This window comes from Erythrolamprus reginae, chromosome 2 (genome assembly GCF_031021105.1).
Source record: "Erythrolamprus reginae isolate rEryReg1 chromosome 2, rEryReg1.hap1, whole genome shotgun sequence".
Classification (NCBI taxonomy): domain Eukaryota; kingdom Metazoa; phylum Chordata; class Lepidosauria; order Squamata; family Dipsadidae; genus Erythrolamprus; species Erythrolamprus reginae.
Window position 1 is genome coordinate 128,827,925 of NC_091951.1, and position 26,030 is coordinate 128,853,954.

Here is a 26,030-nt window from a genome sequence, read left to right on the forward strand (position 1 = left end):
CTCTATTTCCCTTACCTTGTATTCATCTGAACTAAAGCTGTTGAGGCACAAGAAAAGTTGAGAAAAGCAAAAACAAACAACAAAACCCCTCTTGAAACAGCTCCTCCGGGTACTGGAAGGTTTATTGCTTTGCAAGTTACTACTAAAGGATATACTTGTTATCTGAAAACATAACACGGTAGTAAGGGCTTTTCCACCCTCAGGGAATCATTTTTAGGGACCATCTTAAAACATATAAGAAGTTAAACACACACATACACACTTAAAATGTCACAGTATACATTTTATTCTTTTAATTTCTAGGAGTTTGTAAGACATAAAGACATTTTAATCCAGCATCAAAAGTGTCTCTTTAAGGCAGGAAAACCAAAGGCAGTATTAGCATATTAATGGGCTTCAGTTCTCAAAGCATAGCAGTGCTATTAACACCCAAGGAAAATCAAAGCAGTATTGATGGCATAAAGCTCTGAGGACTGCAGTGAAACCATTTTTAATACAGAAGTGGGAGAAACATGTACATTTTTAAGCTATGGGTCACTGTCAACCAAGGAAATTTCGAAGTGAAAAGTTATTTTCGGGGAGGCCTTATTATTTTGGAGCACGTGGTGCAAGACAGGGCTCCTCTTGTTGTCTTACCTGATTTCCAGCTCAGTCTCCCTAACCAGAAGAAATGACAGGCTGTGCATGCGGTTCAATGTTGTTGCGGAGGGGCTTGTTTTCAGGGCAGCTTATTTTAGCGCATGTGCTCAAAACCCTAATTGGGCTTATCATCTGGGAAGGTCTTATTTTCAGGGAAACAGTGTAGCCTGACTTATTTTCATTGTATGTAAAGTAAGTAAAACAGTGTAGCCTGACTTATTTTACATTGTATGTAAAATAAGTAAAACAGAGTAATGGTTAATGTATATTCTAGAGTGCAGTACTGAATTGTCACAGAAGTTCACAAAGAACCAGCTGTGTCCAAATAATAATGATCCATAAGAAAAATCCCACCCAGATGTTCCAGCAAATCTCCTTAGTCTCAATCTCAAACAAAAGTTTGATAAAGAAAATATAAAGAAAAAAAGGTTGAGAGAAAACGTGAGTGTATTCCTAGTAACTTAATGGTTAATTAATATATCAGAATAAATATATATACAGTATACTGTATACGTATTAGGCAATAAGGAATTGATTAGGGTGGTAAGTGAAACATTAGATGTAAGACAGTGGAATAAAATTGGAGTGCTAAATTATATTTATCCTTGTTAGAAAACTGATTTAATTGTGAATTGTTTTTTTAGAGATGACATTTTTTAGAGATTAAACAGTCATTGATAATGGAAATTCAAATTCTGTGATTTATCTGCAGAGTAAAATAGATTACTTGTTCTAGCTGATAATCACTGAAGAGATCTTTAAAAAATCAGATGTTAAATTGCCTGTCATCTAAGAAAAATATGTAACTTGTGCCTAAAAGCCATTGTAAAAATGCTATCAAACTAGAAAGTGCTCAATGCATCTTTATCTGCAGTTTATTTGAAGGATAAAGCAAGAGAAGAGAGAGAAGGAAAGAAAATGAAGATTCTAAGCAAAGGTTTGGTTGGCTTAAGACAGGATGATAATTCTGAAGAAGGGAATAAATAAGGGTAAAATAAGCTTCACAACACTCAAAGTCAAGAAAGAATTCCTATGAAGTAGGAAAACAAGGAAGTATTAAAATAGTTAAATTAAGAAGTTGCTATTTCTACAAAGTTGGCTATGAAATTCCACTATATGTTACTTATTCTTTCACTGCAGCATTATGACTTGACAACACCAGACAGGCAATAAAGATATGTTTTTGGAGGGGGTTTTTGTATTGGAGTGGAAAAAAATCTAAAAATTCTTCAAGGTCAGACGTGCATAAACATTTGCCAAAACAAATGGACCAAGAAGTGGGTTGCTTCTCCCTTCATGGCATCATGCAATTCAACATTCCCAAAGTCAATTAATAATTCTTTTCCATTCCAGCCAAAAACTATGTTATTAGGATTGGAAATAGCAAGGAGAACTTTTGAGCTGTGGTTTCAGTTCCTGACTGTTTTGAGTCTGGTAAGTTAGTATCACATTCAGTATCCAGAATATAATAAGCAGCAATACTTGCTGAATTTTAATGCACCAGGAATGGAGAAGGAAGTGATGGTATGAAGACAGATTATGGAAAATCCAGACATTTGTCCATATCTTGTTTTCCATACCATGTTTACCATACCATACATCAAAACTTAGCTGTTGGTTTGAAAATGAATGATGGAATTCATTTCAATATTACGGAGTTTATAAATAATAGGATAACTTCAGTTTCTAACTTCCTAACAGTTGAAAAACTGTTATATGAGGCACAAAAATGACATTGAATGTTCACAATTTCAGAAGAAAATTATTAAGATCCATACATTTGTTTTATTAATAATGCTTTAATATACTTTAGCTTCAAAAAAATCCTTTAAAATAAGAATTTTATTTATGTACTTGACTTAAGCAATTGTTGTCTTGCATATTTATATGAGCAGCAACATTTGCTATTTCAGAATGTAAATAACAGAAAATCAATTTAGAAATATATGTTATCAAGCAAAGGTGCCATTAAATTCTTAATAAAATATTTATCTAGGAATAACTATTTAAGATTTTACCACTCTTAGACAGCATAGTGGTCATGAACAAGTGTGATTGTGTGTTTGATTGAAGCAATGTTCATTTCCCCAACAAAACAGCAGGTATGTGTTACCATAATAAATTTATGAAGACAAATTAAATAGCTAACTACATTTTAGTAAGCTAATATAAATTTGTACAAAACTGCTCATGTGTATTGATTTGACTAGCCATTAAGTTAGTAGTTTCAGATTTTACTTCAAAGCAAGGATGAAAAATACTATTTCTTACAGTGTGGCAACTTTTGCCTCCTTGGCTTTACTTTCCTTACTTCTGACAGATCTACCATTTAAATTAAGGTTAGATTAAACCAGAGTTCTAAAGTTGAAAATAAACCAAAGCAAATGATTGTGTTTTGGCATATTGGCTTATTTCATGGTAGAATCAACAAAAGATGTTAATTCTACTGAAACCATGAGGTTTGTGTCAGGCCTGGAAGCCATAATTTACCTTTTGTATTCAGGCCTGCCACAATTTCTATTGTGGGAAAATGGGAGAGGGGATTATTTGAGTATATATGTAGTACATGGAGTATTATGTAGTAGTCTAAATAACATTCTTTCCAGAAAATCAAGACTGCAGTGCCCTTCAGCTGCAGTGAAGTGATTGGTAGGCATCTTCAGTTTTGAATGGTGCCTCATTGGATTGTATGATGGACATGTGGTGCTGGGCAGGGACTTGAATTTTCTTTTAGGTGGAGAAAACCCAGAAGCTTTCAGATTCAGCTTTTCCCAGATGTAGCAATATTACATCTCTAATAAAATGGTGCTTTGAGGAAATCCATAAGCATTGGAGTCTTATTGCATTGGGGGTGTTACTTGGAAACCCTGACATTAACCCAAATCTGAAACCATGTAGTGCAAATTGTTGTGGCTGAACTGAATATTATTTTGGTGGTATAAATCTGACCATTCACTTTTATTTATTTATTTATTTATTTATTTATTTTATTATTTAGATTTGTTATAACTATTACTATTATTCTGAAATGGTTCAGTTTGGTGAATGTCCTTGACACTTTCATCCCCGGGGGATTTCTCCTGTATCCTTTCATCTGGAATAATGTTGAGAAAGTTTAGACTCTTTTTCACTGTGACATATTTATGCTACTACGTAAACCATTTGATAGATGTAAATAAACAAGAACATTTTCCCCCTGAGGGAAACAAACAAACCTGGGAAAAGGTTGTTCATCCCAATTCATTGCACCAATCAGAGGAAAGGTTAAGAGGGAATGAGGACAATAAGGAAAACAAGGATTCCTCAGATTCAGTCCTTCCCTCTGCTCCCATCTCTGTGGCTCTACTAGTGTAATGGCAAACATTTCTGCATCTGGCTAAAAAAAGCTCTGCATGGATGTTTCCATGTAGGTCACTAGGAATTAAGCTTGATTAGAAAACAACTTTACTTTTCCCAGAAGTTAGCATAAATGCTACTTTAGCTTTAATTGATTACAGTGAAAGCCTAAGAGTCAGAAACAAATCCTCTTTTGACTGTAATTTGAGACTGTACCATAACCTAATGATTTATAGCAAAGCATCTAATATCAATGCTAAAACTTTGCTACCATCTTTAGGAAAGTACCCAAAGTACATACATACATACATACACACACACACACGGTAGATTTGTATGACACGCTAAGCCAAAACAAAACAAGTCATATTTGTGTTTAGTATTTGAGAATAAAACCATTCATAGCTGAGTTCTGGAGGGAAGGGAAACAATTAGCTGTGTACACAGTAGAAGCATCCTACCTTTAAAATATTTTCCAAGTAAAAATACCCAGCTGTGCCTTCCTCATTCTAACACAGCTACTGTGGCTCACCAATCTGGCAAAAGACAGTTTTAAAGATTTTCCTCATATATCTAGGATTTTCCAGAAGGATCAGGTGTATTCCGAAGAAACTAGGCGAGTAGTAAATCTAGGTTGTCAATTAGATGTTTGTAAAGAAGATAGTCTATAAAAGTTGCCATATATAGGTTTGCTGAACGAACTGATGTCTATCTCTATTTCCATCTATTGCAACAAGTAACCTAATCCACTATGTCAAGTAAATCTAATGCAGTAAATGTTAGAAAGATGACATCAATAAAATGTGCAATCTTTCTGTGGCATGTCAATCAGGACATGTGATGTTGTAGGAAATAAAATTGGTTCTCCCCTTGACAGCGTTTAGATGGGCCATATACCCCAGTAGAATATGCTTTTTTTGCTTTTATCAATAATATTTTTATCAATAAATGAGACAATACTTCTAATGAAGTATGCCTCTGGCCATGACCTGGAAAATGCTGAAATATCATGTCAAATGTTCAGGAGGACACAGCTGCTTAAGACTCTGAAGATAGATATTGGCCTGCTGACCCTGGCCTTTGAATGTCTTGTGCAACCCTAACATGAACATGTTATTATCTCCCTGCCTTATCTCTCTGCCTATCTAATTCTTTTGAGATAAGGAGAAATGCTTCTGATGGCTTCTTAACTTTCCAGGCTTTGTTTCTTCAGTCATAGTATGCCAAGGAATGGCATCATGTTTATTGCACCGGAAGCAGAGTGAAAACGCGGACACAGAGCTGGCTTTGAAATTGGGTCATTTTATTAAATAAATATAACTTTATTTAACTAAACAACAAACTGGGACCTGCAGAGGTCAACTAAGAATTTTGGGGCGGAAATGATGTCAATAAAATTCCTGGGCAACTACCGGTATGTGCTTGGTCCTTGCTGATCCAAGTGAAGGGGACCACGTCCTCACCTGGATCCAAGCCATGCCACGCATGTGGGAGATCTCATTGTCGAATCCCAAACAGGCAATTGGATGGGGCGAGACCCAGAGGCAACCTCTCCCCAATCGCTCAGGCTGGTTTATGACACCATGAGCTCTTGGAGAGAGTCCGCCAATCATCTCCAAAGATGCCCAAAGGAGAACACAAGTTGCTAACCACCTCCCAATTTCCGCCCCTAACCCAGTGACCAAAGGTAAGCCAATTAACCAAATCAAAACTATATGCGAAGCACCCCCTAACCATCCGTCCCACATCACAGTGTGCAATAGGTGAAAAACGATCAGAACTAAGATGTTGTGACCGATCAAAATTCCTATTCGGCCCCTAAGGGCAACCCCAACGGCACACTGTAAGATAGGGAGGGAGAGCGGATGTTCCCTTGTCGGCTATCAGGGCGAAAAGGTGGGTCCCAGGCAGGCACAGACCCTTATAAAGTGCTGGCCTGGCCTGCCTCGGCAGCATCATAGGCCAGCGACGCTGCCAGGCCCAGCCGAGATCTCACGAGAACTCACGAGATCTCGGCAAATTCAAAATGGCAGCTGTGCCAAGAGCCACATTTCCTGGCCCCAGCAGAAATCCAGCCAGTGGGTGAGTCCGCCAGCATGGCATTTGCTGTTAAAGACTACATTGCATTGGGGATAATCTACCTCAGCCAGGTGTTAAGAACAGTTAAAACAAGAATCTGTGGGTAACATAGAATCAAATGTTAGTGAAACACTTGCTCCACCTGTGAAGCACTTTCTAATCCACTTTTTCAGCCTTTTTCTAACCTTTCTCATTATTTTCTTACAAAATCCTTGAACTCATTTTGAGCAAGATAGTGAAATTAGACAGAGGACCATATCACAGGTAGCTTCAAGATGCTTGTTGGCTATAACTGTACTGTATGTTAAATGTATACAGTAGCAAGCAAAGGCATATTTTTAATATAGAAAAAGAAGAAAAAAGTTGATATGGGTCAGGAAGAATGACAGGGCTAAAAGCAGGGGTGGGCTACTGCCCAGATGGGGGGGAATGCAGTGGGGTAACGAAAGTGAAACTCCACCCCAGAGCACCCAATTTGTACTGGAAGATGTTGAAAGAAAATGCATGGCGTCCTGCATAAGCCACGCCCACAGTGTGTTAGTAAAAATTTTGGTAGTCCTTCACTGGCTAAAAGGATCCATTTGTAGGTTCTATGTGTATAATTTTTGACTACTTCTATTACATACTGCATATTTGATATATACTAGATTTTTTTAATCTTAGCTCACATTGACTTACTATGATATGTATTATAGAGATACAGTGATCCCTTGAGTTTCGCGATCTCGATCTTCGCGAAACACTATATCGCGATTTTAAAAAAAATATTAATAAAAAAACCCCCACTTCCGCGTTTGGCTTCGGGAGTCAGCTGGGAAGCGGCGCGGCTGTTTTAAAAGGTCGCAGCCGGCCTGGGGGGCTTCCCAGCTCCCCCCGAACCCGGGTTGGGGGTTAGGGGGGGTGCTCGGAAGCCCCCCAGGCCAGCTGCGACCTTTTAAAACAGACGCGCTGCTTCCTAGCTGAGTCCTGAAGCCAAACGCCAAAGGCGAACTTCCGCGTTTGGCTTCAGGACTCAGCTGGGAAGTGGCGCGGCTGTTTTAAAACATCGCAGCCAGCCTGGGGGGCTTCCCAGCACCCCCCGAACCCGGGTTGGGGGTTAGGGAGGGTGCTGGGAAGCCCCCCAGGCAGGCTGCGACCTTTTAAAACAGCCGCGCCGCTTCCTAGCTGAGTCCTGAAGCCAAATGCCAAAGGTGAACTTCCGGGTTTCCCCACTGCCCACACAAAGGGGAAAGCCCGATTCGGCTCCTCGCTGCTGCCGCCGAGCAGATCAGCTGCTGGGCGGCCGCAGCAGCAGCGAGCAGACGAAGATCGGGGTTTCCCCGCCGCCCACGCAAAGGGGAAAGCCCGATTCGGCTCCTTGCTACTGCCGCCGAGGAGATCAGCTGCTGGGCGGCCGCAGCAGCAGCGAGCAGACGAAGATCGGGGTTTCCCCGCCGCCCACGCAAAGGGGAAAGCCCGATTCGGCTCCTCGCTGCTGCCGCCGAGCAGATCAGCTGCTAGGCGGCCGCAGCAGCAGCGAGCAGACGAAGATCCGGGTTTCCCCGCCGCCCACGCAAACTCCACCATCTGCGCATGTGTGGCCATGGAAAAAGGGCGCTCATGCGCAGATGGTGTTTTTACTTCCGCAACCCTACATCGCGAAAAATCGATTATCGCGAGGGGTCTTGGAACAGAACCCTCGCGATAATCAAGGGATCACTGTAGTAGAAAATATTTTGAGGCATAAAATAATAAAAGATTATGTTTTATGCCTTTTGAAGTTAGCAGTCTTATGCCCTCAATTAACTGCTAAGAGTAAAATTATTTTGTCTCTAAGGTGTTATTGTATTAGTTTATATTAATTTGGACAATCCTGGCGGCCAAAGTCTATTATATTCATATTTAATGTCAAAATGAAAAATATCCAATCAGAAGTGCACCGACACATACACACAAAGCATGAGAGATACAGAGTAATTGGTGTAAAAAACGCAATCACTAAATGTATATGATAAATTTTGCCTGTCTAGCTTTAATGAATTAATATGGTTTGTTTGTTACCAGTCAAGCAGAGGTTTTGCAAGCATAATCATCTTTGTTTTACATTATTAGTTTGCTTTACATTAAAAAGCATGGAAATAAATTGGTATAAAAATTATATGAAAGGCAAGGTTATTACTTATTTTACAGATATTTTTGCTTTTAAGTAAGCTACAGTCTGAAATTATTAGTACTAAGAAATCAAGAACATTCCATTGCTTTTATCAATATTTCAATGATTCAATAGCCATTATACATATTTATACAGACAGACTTTGTTTTTAACATTTGGAAAAGAAAAGGAAGAGGAAAAGTACTGAATAACATACATGAAAATTCCGAAAACATGATAAAAGAAATACTGTCAGAGATGAAAGATGTGTATTTAGATGTTCAGTTTTAATTTAGAGAGAATAAATAAATCTCATTTATTTTCACTCTTCCTTTTTTCTTTAGGATATATAAATCCTGAAACATTCATGCTAACAAAATGCTAGTGCAGCATGGTGTCAAAGTTGAAAATGAAAGTGTTTTAAAGTAAAATAAGAAAATAATTGTTACTCATTGCACACTTCTATCTTTCTCTTCAATCCTCTGCCCCCAAAACAAAATAAAATGACTATGTTTGGTCATAAAACATGAAGATAGCTAAGAAAATGTTGGTATGGTCTATGAGAGGCACTAGAGAACATTGCTGTCGGGACATGACCACTCCCACCCCAATATTCTTGAAATACATTCAAAGTAAGATCACTTTGCTACATTTTTCTAGAATGGATTATGAGCCATTTGTGTGTATGTTTTGTGCAAAAGTTCATGTTTAACACCAGGAAAGTTTTATGGCTGGATGATCTGCAATGACAGCCTTTTACTAATAATGTAATTTTGATTGTAAACAGCTTTAGGTGAGATCTTCATATTTTTGCCAAATTCCCTCATTTGACCAGGAAGGAACTAAAGGAAGGTGCAGGGAAGAAAGAAGTGAGAAGGATAAAGTGGGATAAATTCCTTTATTTTCTAGCACAACAGTTTTCAACTAAATTCAGGTTATGATTTCAACTTCTGCTATATATTCTAAAAATGAAAAGAATTCTGACATTTTATTAGGAAAGCATCTGTTCTGAGAAAAGAAGGAAAAATTGAGAAAAAGAGATGAAAAAAATAGAAGTTGTCCTAGCATAACATAGAGAGGTCATCTGGATACAGTGAACCCTCGAGTTTCGCGTGTTCAAGTATCGCGAAAGGGCTATTTCGCGAGTTTTCAACCAGGAAGTAAACTCCACCATCTGCGCATGCGTGCCCTTCCACGCATGCATAGATGGTGGAGTTTCCCCGCCGGGCAGAGGCTTCCCTGGGTCTTCCCCCTCTTGCCCCCGTAAGACCCCAGCGGCGGCGCGAGCAACGGCGTGGGCGGGCGGGCGGCACGCGCTTGGGGACATCCCAGCTCCGCTCCCCAGCTGGGGAAAGCGCGCGCGTTTGGGGACTCCCTAGATCCGCTCCCCAGCTGGGGAGCGGATATAGGGAGTCCCCAAACGCGCGCACTTTCCCCAGCAACGCGCGCGGGGTGGGGACTCCCTAGATCCGCTCCCCAGCTGGGGAGCGGATCTAGGGAGTCCCCAAACGTGCGCGCTTTCCCCAGCAACGCGCGCGCTTTCCCCAGCAACGCGCGCGCGGTGGGGACTCCCTAGATCCGCTCCCCAGCTGGGGAGCGGATCTAGGGAGTCCCCAAACGCGCGCGCTTTCCCCAGCAACGCGCGCGGGGTGGGGACTCCCTAGATCCGCTCCCCAGCTGGGGAGCGGATCTAGGGAGTCCCCAAACGCGCGCGCTTTCCCCAGCAACGCGTGCGCTTTCCCCAGCAACGCGCGAGCGGTGGGGACTCCCTAGATCCGCTCCCCAGCTGGGGAGCGGATCTAGGGAGTCCCCACCGCGCGCGCGTTGCTGGGGAAAGCGCGCGCGTTTGGGGACTCCCTAGATCCGCTCCCCAGCTGGGGAGCGGATCTAGGGAGTCCCCAAACGCGCGCGCGCACCCCAGGCGCGAGCAACGGGGTGGGCGGGCGAAGGGCGGGCGGCAGTGGAAGCAAAAACACCATCTGCGCACGCGCAGATGGTGTTTTTACTTCCGCACCGCTACTTCGCTAAAAATCGATCATCGCGTGGGGTCCTGGAACGGAACCCTCGCGATGATCGAGGGTTCACTGTATTACACAATTAAATTAATTCCATAACTATCTAGGCACTAACTTAGTTGATATAACATATGTACCTAATAATAAAAAGTCAAGAGCTTGTAGAATATTAGAGAAATTAAAACCATTTAATTGAGAATATGGATTCCAAGAATGCTGCATACTTCTATTTATGTAGATTAAAAAAATTCTTTGTTCTTCCCACTTATTGCTGTATTTTCTGCAGTTTGAGTATCTGGTGAATTATGAAAAGTAAAGGATAAACCCAATGTTACATGAGCAGACTATTTATTATTAAAAGGCTGTCATTCTCTTTTACCCAAGAAAGCAATAACAATTTAATCTCAGAATCTGATTTCAGATGTTCAATGAAAATTCAGCACAAGCGATATAGGGGCATTTATGAAAAGAATGTGATGTTACTTTTAATTACTTTACATTAAAAACATATATTCTTTATATGACTCTCAAGTGGTGACTATTTTTTCTTCTTTTTCTTCCAGACCAAATGTATACATTTCACCATAAAAACTGATCTTCAATGACCAAAACTATTTTGGTTGGATCTTAACCATTCAGACGTACTTAACCTAATATCTGCATTAATCAACTCAAGGAACCTACAGTGCTTCAATACATTTCTTCCAGTTAATCCTGTTGGATGCTTTGTTTTTATGTGGGTTCAACTCATTGGCTTCTGTGCAGATATTTAAGAATAAACTTATTTGTTAAAGTGAGAAGATGGGACAAAAAGGGGAAACAAACTTAAAAGAAAAGAAATGGTTTCCTGTTAATGGATCTATTTTTCTCACAAATCTATGCATCAGGGAGGGAATTACCACAAACTGTTTTTATGCTTGTTGTTTACATTCTATGCAAATGCAAAATAGGAGGTATCAAATATATATGTTTACTATTTAAGTGATAAATTTATATTCTAAAAGAGTAATAAAAAGAAGACGCAGAGAAATAGCTAACTAAAACATTCACAATTAAGACCAAATCAAGCCAAAAAAAAAATCACTCAATAACAATACATCTGTTTTGATTGGGTGGCTTCAGGCCCAGTGTTGTTCAAATGACCAAATGAAATGGGTCGCAAAGAAATCTATTATCTGCACATGTTGAATTGCGACTCAATGGCTCAGCAAGGCATCAAAGTGAGGCCAGTCCTGCTGAAAAGGAACAGCCTGGATTCTGTTGATTTTAGGAGACATCCACACCATCGCAGGAGCAAATCACAACAAGTCCGATTTAAAGAAGATGGGGCAGATAATCCAACAGTTGTAGAATCAGAGCTGGAGGCAGGAGATACCCAAGATCCATGTGTATTGGATAAAATACAAACCCACCAAGCCCATAACCTAGTAAATGATTCCCTCTGTTTGCCGCCATCTTGCAAAGGATTACAAAATATTGCCATACAGACTTCTCCAAGCCTCAGGAAGCATTTTCCAGTCTTTAAAAAGAAAAGAATTACAACAAGCAAGTCTTTAACAGAAATGCCAAAAGAGTCTGAATACGCTTTTCAAGTCAATGGCAATCTTTCTCAACAGGACATTATCTCATCTAGTCTCTCTTATTTGAGTATCGCTCAGCATTTAAATGATGGGCCAAAAGCAAATACTTTATTCCGAAGGGTACCTAAAGCACAAAGCAATGGCCCTGTACATTTGGATTCTGATCAACTCGCAATATTAGAAACAGCCACTGTTTCTACCCAGGTCCCTGAATATGCACACCTGGGTTCTGCACTAGACAATTTTTCCATTTATCCGGACACACAAGTGGACTTAAGGAGTTCTACTGATCCTTCTCCCACTAAGAGGGAATCTGACGAAATCTGTCCTATGCTAGTGGAGTCTGAAAACCTCACTTGTGTAAGTCAGAACTGCAATGATACTCAAGTGGGTCAGGATTTGTGTGAAGAAAAATGTTACACTGAGCTGCCATCTAAGAATAATATCAGCGCTAAGGAAAACTTTCTACCGTTGTCTCAATTTCACCACAATCCTTTACCCTGCTCTCTCCCAGAGCTTCAGCAGTCAGTACAACTGCAAGAAGACACTGGCCCTAAGATACAGATGAATGACAACCAAACAACATTATTTACTATCAACAGTGTGTCACCTCTTATTCCCTCTTGTCAGTCTGTAACAGAAAACATTTCCACTAATACCGAAGTGCCACAGTACAACAACTGCTTAGAAGGCTTTCACATAAATGCCTATCTTTCAGGGGCTGAAACAAAATCGGAAGAGAGCGAGATTAAAGAAATTAATCAAATTCATTTGGCACACGGTGAACTCAATGCCCTACAAGGCAGACTTCAGTCCGTGGAGGAATCCTTGCTGTCAAACCAGGAGAAGATTAAAGTCCTCTTGAATGTAATTCAAGACATGGAAAAGGCCAGAGCCCTCAATGAAGGGTATGTTATGTTCTTATATTTACAATTACTTTATTCAAACTAACTGTTAAGGACATTATTTGCTTTACATTTGACTCTCATGTATATTCTTAGGAAAACAGCTGGTTAGAAAAAACACATTCTCTATTCTATTTCTATGCTGCTTTTTCTCCATTGTAAATGGAGTCAATAATCTATTTTTCTATTTGCATTTTTACATGTGTTTGAACTGCTAGGTTGGCAGAAGCTGGGGCAAGTGACAGGAACTCACTCCATTATGTGGCGCTAGGAATTTGAACTGCCAAACTTTCTGATTGACAAGCTCAACATCTTAGCTGTTGAGCCACCGCAATCCCTTTTAGTAGCAGTAGTAGCATCTAGAAGTGGTGTTTTATATATAACCATTGCCCTTTTGACTTGCATTCATTTTACTGGATATACATGGTGAAAGATATGCAAGCTATTATTAAATTCTACTGGCTGTAAGTACGGACAACTTCAAGTAGGGAACTGTTATGCTAGGACACAGAACTCCATCAAACTTTTTTCCTTACAAAACGTATTATTCTTTGATTGCTGTCCACTTACAAAAAAGAGAGAGTATATTTTATACCTCTTTTTATGAAACACCCCCCCCCCCTAGATTTGGTTAGAACTCCTGGTACACTAACAAATAAATCAATTTTAAATTAGCATATCATTATTACAGAATGTAAATATGCTTTCACACATAATATTATTTACTGTTATCTCAGGAAACCCCCATTGATTCTAAAATCAAAAATTATGGGATTTAATATGTGGATGTAAATTGGTTTACTTTTCTTAAGGACACATACTGATAAACCAGTAATACCTATCCCTTTAAAGATAACAGTTTTTTAATGATTAAACTTACTTTTAAATGGAACTTATAGAAAACAAGCTACTCAATCAAATAATCACCTTAAATGGATGGACCTCATATTGCCAATTTTCAAAGCTATTTTTTTTTCAAAGAACCTCTCAAAATTTGGAGACCATTGATGGCTGCACAAAAAAAATGGAACAGAAAAATTTTAATAACTGAATGGTTTGTCATATACCCCAAAATATAATGACATATTGTATCAAACAATATGTATCAAATAAGAAGGGTAAAAATAAAATAAATCACATGAATGAAACAAAAGAGTAAGGTGTAAGCTAAAAATGAAAATAATTTACATCTCCAACTCAGGAGTGAATGAGCAAATCTGAGTCATTTGCTGGGCTTTCATCACAGTAACTCATCAACAGGCCCAATTTCCTCCTCATTGCCAAATTGTGATATTCTGCTTGGACAAGGCAACAGTTTGCTTGTCCTGACAGAACAAGTGCCATGTTTAACAAAACGAGTTTAATTCGCTGTAGGGGAACATTATAGAAATTCCCTAATTATTGTGAATGTCATGGTACCCCTAATTTTCAGACTGCTGCTATTATAATAAACTACTTTATGCTTATTAGGCGTTGTGCTACTGCAATTAACATATTTGTTCCACTCAGCCAGAAACATTTATACTAACCCCTTCATTATAGGGACATTTTAAAAAACCCAAAACCAACCATGACCTACATTTTCAAAACTGGTTCCAATTTTTTTAACTTTCCTAATCAATCAGCACTAGATTTGTGTTTGTACATTTTAAAAACTATTTAATAATGTTGAAATGTTTTAAAGATTTAAAACCACTGGGAAAAAATTACTATTATCTAATCTAAAGACTTATATTTTGCTTTTGTGCAATTTCTACCTAGAGCATGTTTCAAGTTTCAAGTTTTATTGGATTTATATGCCGCCCCTCTCCGAAAACTCGGGGCGGCTAACAACAATCATGAAAATATACAATAAAATCCAATACTAAAAGCAAATTAAAATCCCTTAATATATAAAAACCAAACATACATACAAACATACCATGTATACAGTTGTAACGGCCTAGGGGGAGAAAAAAGTCTTAATTCCCCCATGCCTGGCGGCAGAGGTGGGTTTTAAGTAGCTTACGAAAGGCAAGGAGGGTGGGGGCAATTCTAATCTCTGGGGGGAGTTGGTTCCAGAGGGCCGGGGCCGCCACAGAGAAGGCTCTTCTCCTGGGTCCCGCCAAGTGGCATTGTTTAGTTGATGGGACCCGGAGAAGAACCACTCTGTGGGACCTAACTGGCCGCTTGGATTCGTGCTGCAGAAGGCGGCCCCTGAGATATACTCCAAGTCTAACTTAATTTCATTCATCCCAGTCAGCAGTGGGTTGCTACCAGTCTGGTCCAGTTCTATGAACTGGCAATAGCAGCAGAGAGAGTCTCTGCCCACCCGCCCCAGATGTTCTGCGCATGTGCAAAAGCACCATGCGCATGTGAGCACACACATAAACAAGTAATGATGGGACCCATCACTGATCCCAATGTATTTGTCTATGGATCACCTTTCGTAATATTCATATCATTTAGATTTATTTGGATGCACATGAGGTAGAAGGTGTGGAAGCATGATATTTGCTCTGAGTGTTAAAAATACTGCCAAAGCAATTACAACCTGAAATGCACAAACAATATCAGTTCCAATTTCTGTATCTATCAGAGGAACTTAATAGCCATAAAATGATTCATTAGTGTGAAAGGCAAGGTTTACTGCCATTCTAATTGCATAAGTTCAGGACCAGAGATGCTTCAATAGTTTTTAACAACTGGTGAAATTCCACAGCAGCTCTAAAATATGTTTGCCAACTTCAGTCTTCACTGATGCAGTCATAATGTTAACAGTGTTTAGATTCCTTAACTAAAAATGACCCTTTGCAGAGGAAAAGTACAACAACCATTCTTACATCATAAGCTTATGCTACTGTAATTAACATATTTATTTCACTTGGCTAGGAACAACCCAAACCACACAGGAAAATGAAATAGTTCAACAACAGTTCAAAGCCAACTTGGTCTCATAGATAATATACTCATTCTTTAAGAATTAATGTTTTGTCCCTCATGTATTCTTGGAACTCTCATCTGTTGTTTTATGAATAAAGGAAGTATTTATTTAATGAACTAGATTTTCCCTTAGTGCTGGATATGTGTACATAAATTTTTGTTTATCTGCATGTACACAATAATTTGAGTACAATACAAAGGGGAAAGGAAAGTCACCAAAATATACCAGAACAGACAAAGATAGATAGATGGATGGATGGATGGATGGATGGATGGATGGAAGGAAGGAAGGAAGGAAGGAAGGAAGGAAGGAAGGATGGATCGATGGTTAGGTAGGTCGGTAGGTAGGTCGGTAGGTAGGCAGGCAGGCAGGCAGGAGAGAGAGAGAGAGAGAGAGAGATGATACTATCATCAGTACAAATAACAGTTTGTCTTATACTATAGGAAAGGACTTTTTAGCTACCATCTCTCTCTCTGTTTGTCTCTCTCTTCCTCCCTCCCCCCCTCTCTCTCACACACATCCCTCGTGCGATTTTGCTTCTGCACATGTGCAGGAAGCAAAAATGCACTGAAATCTCACAAGAGGACAAATCGCTGAAATCTCATGCAAGCAAACGTCCTCTCGCAATATTTTGTTTCTGCGCATGTGCAGAATGCAAAAAAGCTGATCAATTGAAGGACTTGCACCAGAGTGGCCATGTGCAAATTGCACAATCTGGCAGCCACTACCGGTGCAGAGTTGCCTCTGTGGTCATCAGTAGGAAACCACCACTGGTTATCACACAGACAGGAGTTCATTAAGGAATCCTAGAGCTTAAATTATTTTGGGAAACACTTTTTTTTTTGAAAAATTCAGAAAGCAATGTCAGACAACGTCTGTGTTGTCAGAAGGAAAGCAACAATACATGTCCAGTCGTCGCTAAGAGTCAAGCTCAATGCATCAGTTTCTTAAAAACTTTTTTGGTAACACAAAATCATTCTATTAGAAAATATGAGTTCCTCAAAAATCAGTCAGGAATTCATTGGAGACTGAATTATCAGTCAACAGCTTCTGGCTAATTATTATTCTTCAAGCCAAGAATTGCACTAAATTGCACCAGTTGTGGCCCTATTTGAACAGGGAGTCACTGCTCACAGTCACTCATGCCCTCATCACCTCGAGGTTCGATTACTGCAACGCTCTCTACATGGGGCTACCTTTGAAAAGTGTTCGGAAACTTCAGATCGTGCAGAACGCAGCCGCGAGAGCCATTGTGGGGCTTCCAAGATTCGCCCATGTTTCCTCAACACTCCATGGCTTGCATTGGCTGCCGATCAGTTTCCGGTCACAATTCAAAGTGTTGGTCATGACCTTTAAAGCCCTACATGGCTTTGGACCAGATTACCTCCAGAACCGCCTGCTACCGCATGAATCCCAGCGACCGATAAGGTCCCACAGAGATGGCCTTCTCCGGGTCCCGTCGACTAAACAATGTTGTTTGGCGGGCCCCAGGGGAAGAGCCTTCTCTGTGGCAGCCCCAGCCCTCTGGAACCAACTCCCCCCGGAGATTAGAATTGCCCCCACCCTCCCTGTCTTTCGTAAACTACTCAAGACTCATTTATACTGCCAGGCATGGGGGAGTTGAGATATTCCTTCCCCCTAGGCCATTACAAGTTATGCATGGTATGTCTGTGTGTATGTTTGGTTTTATAATAAGGTTTTTTAGTTGTTTTATTATTGGATTGTCACATGCTGTTTTTATCATTGTTGTTAGCCGCCCCGAGTCTACGGAGAGGGGCGGCATACAAATCCAATAAATAATAATAATAATAATTATTATTATTATTATTATTATTATTATTATTATTATTATTATTATTATTATTAAAGTCTTACATGGAAGTAATTTTCTTTGAAGAGTCCAAGTTACTGTCTTCCTTCCATGATGTTGAGCCATGGAGGCGCAATGGTTAGAATGCAGTATTACAAGCCAGTAGTGGGTTGTAAATAATTTTGCCACCAGTTTGCACATGTGTTTGAGCACACACGACGCTTCTGTGTATGCGCAGAAGCCTCCCAGGCAGGTGGGCACAGCAGGTGGGCACTCTTGATTCTAAAAACTGGTCCAAACTGGGAGCAACCCACCGCTGCTGCGGGCTACTTCTGTTGATTGCTGGGATGGCTGCCTATAGTTTGGCAGTTCAAGTCTCACCAGGCTCAAAGTTTTATCAGCCTTCCATTCTTCTAAGGTGGGTAAAATGAAGACCTGGATGTTGGAGGCAATATGCTGTAAACTGCTTAGAGAGAGCTGTAAAGCACCGTGAAGTGGTATATAAATCTAAGTACCCTTGCTGTTGGATGCTGATGGATGTGTGCCAAGCTCATCCATGATTATTTCCTAAAATTATGTCTATTAGAATTGGATTATAATAATATGGTCCACTAGCAGCAAATATATTTCTAAAATAAAAATTTGGTGACTATGTGCCATCTTGGGGAAAATTAAGATGTTTATTCATGTTCCAAATAAAAATTGTATGAATTAGGAAGATTATGGTATAGAAAAAGATGCAGTAAATGTATAAACAGAAGAGCCCCGTGGATCTTTAGCATCCCCCTAAGTGTGGGTTTTTTTTTTGAATTGTCACTATTAATCTGTGCTTCATATAAATTTCAAGAGCTTATTTTTAGCCTGACATATATGCAGACATTCATAGTCACAATGTCTATTGAGAATTGTGCTAAACAAATACCTTTAGAGAACCAGTCACTTCTCAAAGCAAAGCAGCCACTCTAAATCATTTGATGAAAATGATTGAATAATAGACAAATTAGCAAATAATTGCATTTTTGCTTGAAGCATCTCAAGTATTCTTGTAAAAACCTAACAAAAGGAGTTACAGTACCAACAAATGACAACTGCATAATATTAGCTGCACTTTATTCCAGTTATTACAGGTAGTCCTCAACGTACAACAAAATTTATGTTGTTAACCAAGACAGTGAATCACTGCAGTTGATATGTTAGTAACACGGTTATTTATTTATTTATTTGTTTGTTTGTTTATTTATTTATTTATTAGATTTCTATGCTGCCCTTCTTGAGGCGACTCAGGGCGGCATACAACATTAAATATAACAATATATAAGAAATCTAATAATTATAAAATATGAAAATTTACTAAAACATTTTAAAAGACCCCATGTACACTCACACACATTCATGCAATCCAATCATATCTCATATCGGCTGGAGAAAGTCTCATCACTCATGCCCCCACGCCCCCGGCAAAGGTAGGTTTTTAAAGCTTTATGAAAGACCAAGAGGGAGGGGGTGGTACGTATCTCTGGAGGGAGTTCATTCCAGAAGACTGGGGCCACTACAGAGAAGGCTCTTCCCCTAAGCCCCACCAGTTGACATTGTCTGGCCGATGGGACCTGGAGAAAGCCGACTCTGGGGGACCTTGTTAAAGTAAATATAGCTTCCCCCATAGACTTTGCTTGTCAAAAGGTGATCACATGACCTTGGGGCCCTGCAACAAGCATCAATATGGGTTAGTTGCCAAGCCTCTAACTTTTGATCACATGGTCACAGGAATGCTGCAATAGTCGTAAGTGTGAAAAACAGGCATGTCACTTTTTTCAGTGCTGTTGTAACTTCAAATAGTCACTAAATGAAGTGTTGCAAGTTGAGGACCACCTGTACTACAAAAAGATAATGTATCATTGGTTTGTGCTTAGCTTGTCTCCATCAGATGTATTTTAAGAGTAGATCAAGACTTCTTCCATGTCAATGAAAGCGACCATCTGAATCCATCTCCCTGGTAAATGATAACCGAATCCAATGCAGATTTTCTTGGAAGGATAACCGTAATTATTTTTGTGAGCTTATTCACATCAAAATTAGACTTGCAATTAACCTTTGCCAAGCTAAAACTAAAATTGTTGCAATAAATTTAATATTTATAGAAGGACATGAGCATAGAACATCAAAGAAATAAATGTAGAGTTGCTGATTTGATAAATAAATAATAGCAGCTGTTGTTAATTGCAGACGGAACTTCTATCGCACTGGTCAAGATCTCAACAATTGCAGCACTTGCCAGAACACTGCATGTATCATTTACAGGTACCTCTATCAATGGGTAATTGTATGTATCTGTTTCAAGATGCTCTATTATTAAGTATTCCATTCACGAGTATTGTGCAACAATCTTAAAGGGAGCAAATGATGCAATCTGATTGTGGTTGAAGCCAATGATTAAGTGCCATTGATTTCACATAATTATAGTGTGGACAAAACTTAAAGGTGAAAAAAAAAGAAACAGAAGGGGAAAAAAAAGCTTTTTATAAGACATTTTAAGAAGGAACTGCTGATTTAAAACATTAAAGGAAACATTCAGACCACTTTATAAAAATGACTTATTTGGCTCTTCTTTAACAGCAGAGTCTTGTTCTAAGCTTTCAATCCTGGGTCTTGAAAGTTTAGAACTACAACGCCTTAAACATGATCTAAGTATCGCCCACAAGATCATATGCTGCAACGTCCTGCTTGTCAATGACTACTTCAGCTTCAACCACAACAACACAAGAGCACACAACAAAATCAAGTTTAATATTAACCGCTCCAAACTTGATGGTAAAAAATATGACTTTAGTAATAGAGTCGTTGAAGTGTGAAACTCATTACCGGACTCCGTAATAACATCCCCTAACTCCCAACATTTCCCCTTAGACTATCCACAATTGACCTTTCCAGATTCCTAAGAGGTCAGTAAGGAGCGTGTATAAGTGCACTAGTGTGCCTTCTGTCCCCTGTCCTATTGTCTTTCCTATATCTCATATATCTTCTCTTCTATACCTATATATTTTATTCTATTCTTCAATTGATATGTTTTTTATTCCTATACTCTTTTCTTCCTCTAATATTTTTAACCCAAATTGTGTATCATTGTGTATTGGAATAAATAAACACACAAACAAATAAATACATACATAAATACAATTCACATAATTTATTAAAAACAGTGCTTCCTTAACTATGGGCTTGATAATAAAGTCTCAGTTACCTTGATTGCACTAAGTCATAACCAAAGGTGAGCTGCTGCCAGAACGCCTAATTGTGTGCAGACCCGCAGCTCTGGTACGCGAGTGCGGGATTGAGGTAGCAAAATTGCGCGCAAGAACACACACACGGGGGCATTTTGGCAAGGTTTTTTGTTAATTTCTCTAACATTGTTAAAGGAAATAAATGGAATAAAGAGCAGGGCTAAGCATACCTGGATAAGTGGTTTAAAATGAAAAGAAAGAAAGTAATTATTGAAATAAATTGATAGCTACTGATTAGACACTGTTGAAAAGAAATCAAACTATGTGGAAATTTAAAGTAAAGCAAAGCAAAGTCTAGCCAAAAATCAACTGTATGATCAGTTTGAGGGTAGAAGATGCTACAAACACAGCAGATTTTTCATGTTAGTTATATTAATTAAACTAGCCTTCCACAATTAGGCTGAATGGAAGTCCAGTCCAATAAATTTGAAGTGCATCAAAGCACATTAAACTATAAAATAGATCTAGCATAATAAAAACTGGGATGTCTTATAATACTGTCTATGGTTCCTTTTGATCTGTAGTCTCCAATTAAGTTAAAAGGGTATTCTTTAATGATTATTTAGGAGACTTTAAGAGAACCCACTTACCAAAGTATCTTGGGTGGTTTACAGAATTAAATTCAATAAAAATAAAAGATTATTGAACTTTTAAAAACTGAAAAGGGAAAGTAATCCCAAATTCTCCTTGGTATGTCTGTTCGCTAGGGCAGGTGAGGTGCTGGGTGTGGGAAATGATTAAGTCTTCTTTAAAGAAAGACTAGTTGCCATGAAGGCAGCTTGTTAAAATCCAGTTTATCCCAAGAATGATGATGTTGTTCTTATTTGTGATTGTTAGCTGCTGATGTATATCAAAAGGCCATCATTTTCCCTGAAATACCTTTTGGTAAAGATACGACATCATAAGCACAAGTGATAAACTTTAACTATAAACAATATTTCTAGACTTAAAAAATGATGGCCACACAAGAGAAATACTAGAGATGTAGTCAAACTTTTATCATGTTTCTTCTGGATGTCCTTTGAATGATAAAAATGCATTATAAATTTAGAAGGATATGCTGTACCCTTCTCCATCCATTATGTCTTGACATATATTCATAAGAAAGATATCACTGTAATAGAATACATTTATTTGAATTCTCAGTGTGAAATTGTGAGATTAGGACTGGTGTCTTATGTATTTAAGTAACAGCACATACAAGACTAAGCTCATTATTATGTTCCCTTTGGGGACCTGAGTACAACATTGGGACATACTGTATAAAGAAAAAGGACTTGGACTCAAAAAGTTAATACCTTTATTTTAGTAAATCTGAATCTGGTTTTGCCCATGTAGATACTATGAGAACTGAGTTATCAATTATCTTTCAAATTTAGCCATTCTCCGAGTCCGCGGAGAGGGGCGGCATGCAAATCTAAATAATAAATAAATAAATAAATAAATAAATAAATAAGATGCTTCCTCACTTGGCTCTCAGGTGGCCATTATTAAAAAGGTACCACCATCCCAATTATTATTGTCATGTTGGTAATATGAATGCAGGAACAGACTACTTCAATAGTGGGTTCCAAAAGCTGTTGCTTCTGGTTGCATGTGCAGAACATCCTGGATGGGTGGGCGGAGCAAACCGGGAGTAAGCCACCACTGTACTACTTAAGCAAATAAGTCACTGATCACCAAAAATCAGATTGATAAGTGAAACCCCTCTTTACTAGAAAATGTTCTGTATTAGGAAAGAAAGATCAGTCACCTTGTATGTTGACATTCTCTCTGGAATCCAACTTGAATTAATATACAGTGGTACCTGTACTTACAAACTTAATTCGTTCCATGACCAGGTTCTTAAGTAGAAAAGTTTGTAAGAAGAAGCAATTTTTCCCATAGGAATCAATGTAAAAGCAAATAATGTGTGTGATTGGGGAAACCACAGGGAGGGTGGAGGCCCTGTTTTTTCCAAGGAGATTCCCAGAGGCTTCTCCCTACCTTTTCTGGTTACAGTTACAGAGACTCGGGTTTGTAAGTGGAAAATGGTTCTTGAGAAGAGAAGTCGAGCCTCGAGGTGATGAGGGCATGAGTGACTTGAGCAGTGACTCCCAGTCCAAATAGGGCCGCAACTGGTGCACCAGGTGAACCTGGGCAAACGCCCCCCTCACCACAGCTGAAAGATGTTTCTCTAATGTGAGCTGTAGATCAAGGAGGATGCCCAAGTTGCAGACCCTCTCTGAGTGGGTCAATAATCCCCCCCCAGGGTGATGGACGGACAGATGGAATTATCCTTGGGAGGCAAAACCCACAGCCACTCCGTCTTATCAGGATTGAATTTGAGTCTATTGACACCCATTCAGACCCCAACAGTCTCCAAGCACTGGCATATCACTTCCACTGCTTCGCTGACTGAACATGAGGTGCAGATGTAAAGCTAGGTATCATCTGCGTATTGATGATACCTCACCTCATGCCCTTGGATGATCTCACCCAGCAGTTTCATGTAGATATTAAATAGCAGGGGGGAGAGGACCGACCCCTGAGGCACCCCACAAGGGAGCAATCTAGAGGTTGACCTCTGACCCCCCACTAACACCGACTGCGACTGACCGGAGAGGTAGGAGGAGAACCACTGGAGAACACTGCCTTCCACTCCCAACCCCTCCAGCCGGCGCAGAAGGATACCATGGTCAATGGTATTAAAAGCCGCTGAGAGGTCGAGAAGCACCAGGACAGAGGATAAACCCCTGTCCCAGGCCCGCCAGAGATCATCCATCAACACGACCAAAGCAGTTTTCGTGCTGTAGCCGGGCCTGAATCCTGATTGTTGAGGGCCTAGATAATCGGCTTCTTCCAAGGACCATTGGAGTTGGAGTGCCACCACCTTCTCAACAACCTTCCCCATAAAGGGAAGGTTGGAGACTGGAAGATAGTTGTTAAGAATGGCTGGGTCCAGGGAAGGCTTCTTGAGGAGGGGGTGCACAAGTGCCTCCCTGTAAGGAGCCAGAAAGGACCCCCTCCCCAAAGAAGCATTGACAATCTCCTGGACCCAGCTCCGTGTCACCTCCCTGCTGGCCGAAACCAGCCAAGAGGGACACCGATCCAGTAAGCAGGTGGTGGAACTCACAGCTCCAATGGCCTTGTCCACTTCATCAGGTGTCACCAGATCAAACTTTTCCCAGACAGGTGGACAAGTATGGCCCCCGATCACCTCGACTGACTCGTTGTCAGTTGACTCTGTTACCCAATCGGAGTTGAGGTCTGCCCGGATCTGAGCGACTTTATCAGTGAAAAATGTTTTAAAGTATATAATTGTATAAAGTATATAAAAATATAATTGTTTAATCTGGCTGTGTATTTCAGATTCATTGTATAGAACCATGCATCCTTTTTCCAAAGAAACTGCATTGATTATTACTACACTAAGGCAACAAGCATCATCCGATCTGCTATCTTTTCAAATTTCCTTTAGAAGAAAAGGATCGATATAGAAATGAAATAAACAAGAATCAGAATCTCATGCATGCTTCATATTCCTTTGAGTCTGATGTTTTTTTCTTTTCATAATCTTCTTGAAATGTAGACCTAGCTGTCATAAAAGTTGGATGATATGTTTACGAACTAAAATTGGACAAATGCATACTCTAAACAGAGACAGCAATGAAATATATTTAGTTTGTACTTTAATGCAAATGTATCAGGCAGGCAATTTGCAAAGGAATTCATGAATCACAATAGACTTATTCCTCAGAGCACACAGGAGGCAGGAAAGGATTGTAGAAATCATTCTCTTCCATTGTTGGCAGGAAGAATAGGAAACTCCTAATTTTCTTTACTTGCATATACATAGATATAAATGCTAAAAAATTTCATAGAATGTCAGATTAAATATTCCTCACATTTAGATACTCCATGTATCAACAGAAGAAATTCATAGTTGCATAAATAGACAAATCGTTACATTTACAAACCAAAATTCATGGAAACAGCTGAAAAGCAGACATAATTTACAATAAGAATCCCTGAGCAGGAGTCTTAGCATAATATCTAGTACAAACAGAACCATAAACTACCTGGCAGATAAACTTACAAAGAAGCATGTTTGTGTATAATATTTCATTCTTGGTTGTTCAGAAGTACTAATATAGATATCTCCAGGACATCAGGAGTTTTCTTAAACAGGGACAATATATTGTTATAATTATCTTTTTAAAAAAAATATAAGGATGGACTGTTTCATTGCCATCTGAGCCTCCAGGACAGCTTCTATTACTTTAAGAGATATTTTTGAATCTGCCTTTTACTATTCCTGAAGGGAGAATATTAAATTGGATGAGTTTAAATGCCCTGAGGTATCTGGGTAAACTGAGCTGCTCAAGATACTTTGCTGGCTTTGAATAACAGAGTTGCCAATATTGTGGGGTAGAAACCAATGCCTGTGCGGTTAACATCTATCGGTTTGGGCTTTAGTAGACCCCTTTGTCTGCTCAGAACCCAGTTCTTTCAAGACAGCTCATATTGAAGCTTTTTCTTTAAAAAAAAATCGCACATTTGCATTTCATGTGGATGTAAAACTGTCAGCGAGGACAGAAGTAAATAGGTTCTATTGAAGCAAAATCATCTGTAGTTGTATAAGTTGCAGATATTAAACCCTGTAAAATTTCACCCAAGGATACAGTTTGAGGACAGATGAACACACTTGTAATAACAACAATTGATGCAATATGACTTTATAGATGCAAATTGGCAATAGCTATCTATTTGGGTGGCATATATACACAATTACTGACTTCATTTCCCCACAAAGGCTTCAGAAACATTTTCATACAGCCCACACAACTGTCCTCACTGTTGTCATCCTTGTCACACAAAGGATTCATGATTTGACCAATGGGGGAGTGCATATATTAGCATTCAGCACATGACATGCCTCATTGTGTGTGTTTGCAGTCACAAAAAGCTGTTCTGTTCAATCTTCTGAAATGATGACAAAACACCATGGTGTTTTAATTTCAGAACGGAGGAGAAAGTATCAAGAATATGGGGAAAACTTTTCAACAATGGGAAACTACCCACTCAATAGCAATAGTTTCTTATACTCTATAAATCAATAATATTTTCTTGTAATCCATAAAAAAAAATCTGGATAGGTGAATATAGATACATGCTGTTATATATAACATAGCAAATTTAAGTTTAATGGTCTGATTTTGATATAATGCTAAACCTATTTAGTGTTTCAATACACAAAGATACCTTAAAGATACCATCAAAACTTTTTCCCTTTGGAAAAAAGTTTTAAATATATTGATTTGTGGATTAATCTGGCCACAGTTTTTTCATACA

General features: G+C 39.3%; 2 protein-coding genes across 2 annotated transcripts in view; one reads left to right on the top strand and one right to left on the bottom strand.

The window, feature by feature from the left end:
- The window catches only part of DOCK2 (dedicator of cytokinesis 2), a 344,199-nt gene that overhangs the window by 182,636 nt on the left and 135,533 nt on the right, over window positions 1-26,030 (bottom strand). The window lies entirely within an intron of this gene.
- The window catches only part of INSYN2B (inhibitory synaptic factor family member 2B), a 32,046-nt gene continuing 17,400 nt past the window's right edge, over window positions 11,385-26,030 (top strand). Inside the window, exons 1-2 of the mRNA XM_070735886.1 lie at window positions 11,385-12,688; window positions 19,642-19,716. Coding sequence (XP_070591987.1) covers window positions 11,400-12,688; window positions 19,642-19,716 — 1,364 coding nt within the window. The 5' untranslated portion in view covers window positions 11,385-11,399. The remainder of the gene's footprint in view (window positions 12,689-19,641; window positions 19,717-26,030) is intronic.